The sequence below is a fragment of the Vigna angularis genome, chromosome 11, assembly GCF_016808095.1.
Source record: "Vigna angularis cultivar LongXiaoDou No.4 chromosome 11, ASM1680809v1, whole genome shotgun sequence".
Lineage (NCBI taxonomy): Eukaryota > Viridiplantae > Streptophyta > Magnoliopsida > Fabales > Fabaceae > Vigna > Vigna angularis.
This window is the reverse complement of record NC_068980.1, coordinates 12,429,950-12,433,065: the sequence shown is the minus strand read 5'-3', so window position 1 is coordinate 12,433,065 and position 3,116 is coordinate 12,429,950. Positions and strand designations below refer to the sequence as shown.

At 43.1% G+C, this 3,116-nt stretch overlaps 1 protein-coding gene across 1 annotated transcript; it reads right to left on the bottom strand.

Moving 5' to 3' along the window:
* Positions 1–715: 715 nt before the first annotated feature.
* On the bottom strand, positions 716–2,508 carry LOC108333131 (uncharacterized). Its single transcript, XM_017568474.2, has 2 exons — positions 2,150–2,508; positions 716–1,943 (listed from the first exon to the last, which is right to left on the bottom strand). The coding sequence occupies exon 2, from the start codon at positions 1,883–1,885 to the stop codon at positions 1,001–1,003; it is 885 nt and encodes a 294-aa protein (XP_017423963.1). The 5' UTR covers positions 1,886–1,943; positions 2,150–2,508; the 3' UTR covers positions 716–1,000.
* Positions 2,509–3,116: the final 608 nt, after the last annotated feature.

Here is a 3,116-nt window from a genome sequence, read left to right as displayed (position 1 = left end):
GAGACAATGCAAGTCATAGCTCAATTAATTGACCATAATTACTTGTGAATACTATACCAGCGGTAATTTTGAAGATCACGCCCAAATTGGTAGAACAAACAAAGTAAAATGAGTAAAGGCTAGATTAAATATTTGGCAAACCATTTCAGCTCTCTATTACTAGCTAACACTCCTAAGCATGAGATGTAAACTTCCAACAAACCCGCTCATGCATGTTGTTAAAGCCTCACCATCCAAAATCTCTGATTGTGACTCCCCAACAGGGTCACCAATCCTCGCCATCATTTCAACCCACAACCTCCACAAAGTTGAACAATACTGGAAAGAAATATCACTACTTTCTTTTTCCCATCCATTCTTCGTCAATTAGCTTTCAACCTTTTCTAATAGAATCCAACCTCACATGGAGAGAGGAAACCAAAACCCCTAAATTTAAATAAAGACAACGACATCTTCAGGCTTAAAAAAATAAAATACAAAAGTTACCATCTATTTCCTTGTCCTCACTGTTCATCTATTCAACCCACAATCACCGGCTTTTCCCTCAGGTCATAATTAAACTCCTTTCAACAATTTGCAACCGTAGCAAAATCACAAAAAACTCATTCAAAGATGTAAGACAAGTTTTTCCACAATCTAACCCACAAAACCTAAAAGATCAAGTTATCAGGTAAAATCAATTTTACGAAAAATCAAAAAACAAATAAGAACAATATACACCAAAAGTGCTGAAATTTCATTGCTATCTATATAACCATCAACATATACAAAAATTCTGTTCCAGATCTGTCATCAAGTTATTAAGCTATCCATCTTTTTGTTTACATTTTTTTTTTTCAACATCTGGTTCGACTTCGCCTCCCCAGTCATAAACTAACCTTAAGATATTCACTCATATCTTTTCTTTTTAAAAAATAAAGATAAAACATTTTAACAAAAAAACATTTCTCAGTATGATATATGTTTATTACTTTTCTATTTAGTGTGAAAAATTCCACCGTCAACATAATCTCCAATCCAGGCGAACCTCGGCGGGGCCATGCACGTGTTGACTGGGCTTCCGGAATGAAACGATTTGGCTGCTCACCATGAAGGCCGTTACACGCTCGGAGACTCTTACATCTTCCATCTTCAACTCCTGCAACCTAAGCACGTACTCCGGCACGTGCAATAGGTCCCACACCACTCCCACTCCACCAGGCTTCATTACTCTAACCAACTCCGCCACCGCGCGCATCCTCTCAGCCGCAGCCTCCGCCGTCCGAGCGCCGTACTCCCTCCCCACCGTGTGCACGAACACGCCGGACACCACCACGTCGAAGTAGTTATCCGGAAACGGCAGCCGCCGCGCGTCGCCCTCGCGGCACGTCACGTACTCGCCTACTCCTTCCATCTTTGCCGCGCGGAGAGTCGACATCGTCGTGAGCTTCGACCGGTCCAGGCCGACGACGCGACCGGAGCTCCCTTCCTTCTTCATCTGCGTCGCCACCGCGTTCAGGAGGATGCCGCGACCGCAGCAGCCGAGGTCAAGCGCGAGCTTCACGGAGGACCAGTCGTGCACGGCGGAGACTATGCGCTGAGCCATGTCGAAGTGCAGCGGCACGGAGGAGTAAAAAAAGTTCGCCGCCGCAAAGAAGAGGCACAGCGCGGAGAGCGCCGTGACCGAGCCAGTGATTCCTGCCGCAAATCGCGCGGTGCCGCCGGCGCCGGAAAAGATTCGCTCGAAAAAGTTGCAAACGAGATCAAAATAAAGAAGATACAGAACAGACAACACAGAGAAGAGCATCGCCTGGCAGAGGAGGAAAATTAGGGTTTGGCGCTGCTCCATTCCGTAGATCGCGTACATCTGCGTCCAGTCTCTCTTACCGTTGGTCGATTTTCCCATTCGGTTCTTCTACACACGGTGCTTCGGCTCACTGCTTCAGCGAGCTGCTGAATAAAATCTGCAGTAATTGAGAGCGAGGCCTGTGAGAAAATCGTGCTTTTGGTTTTCACTTTGACAGCGAAATAAAAAGTGTGTGAATCGTTCGAAAGTGTCTCCAAGCAGTGAGAATAATTTGAAGATTTTGGGAATCAGCAAGTCAGATCCAATTTCGTGGCGGTGAAATGAAACAAAATATCGATGCAGTAGTGACAGTCACGACCATACCGTCGTTGATTTTCCACTGGTACAGTTGTCAGTTAAGGTGCTCTTCCAAACGCGTTTTGCTTCGTCGTTTTGCGTCCTTCAAAACGGCAACGCTGTTCTGCGTTCAGTGCCTCTCTCTCATCTCTGTGTCCGGTTTGGGACTAGCACTGCACGGATTTCAAGAGTGGCCAAAGAGGGAGTGAAATATTATGAATGCGCAATGGGATGGGACCTTCTTGTTCGTTGCGATTCGTCAAGAAATACTTATATAGTGTGTACGGCGATGAAGACCCTTTGAAACTTTGAACAGGTTACCGGTTCACCGGCTTAGGTGGTTGCCAACTTCCCACTCTCTACTCACTCACTTTTTTTTTCTTTTTTTATTTTCCGTTTTCTCGTGTGAAAAAGTGGGAAAGAACGAAACTGTTACGATCCAGTCCTTGTAACGTTTCTTCCCTCACTCGTTTACAGCACAGCCATAATCAGAGCTTGGTAAAACTCTATTTAATGCCAATAATTTTCATTATGGTATATTTGGACTTTTTCCCTTGTGTGAGGAGAAACAAAGGAAAACACATCCATTCCTTTCTAAGCATAATATTTATTGGGTGGTAAATTCCTTGTTACTTTTGGTTCTTAATTCAACAATATTACCACTCTTTGTGTGTGCTTAGTTATGGAAGAATTTCACAACAAAATTATCACCACGTGACGCTTTACTCGCTTCCTTCTTAAATCTATTATTTTTCAATGTAATTGCACATTTACCTAATTAATAGGTAACAAGTTCAGCCAACGGCGCCACACCCATTTTCTCCCCGCTGTTTCCGTTTCATAATATAAAATGTAAATTGCACAACGTATTCCATTTCTTTTGTTATACTCAAATGCTGAATATTTCCTTCATCACATTTTTATGACACGATCCCTTCAACAATGGTTATTTTAATTTGTTGAATAATTTTATATAACCAACCATCTTTTTATT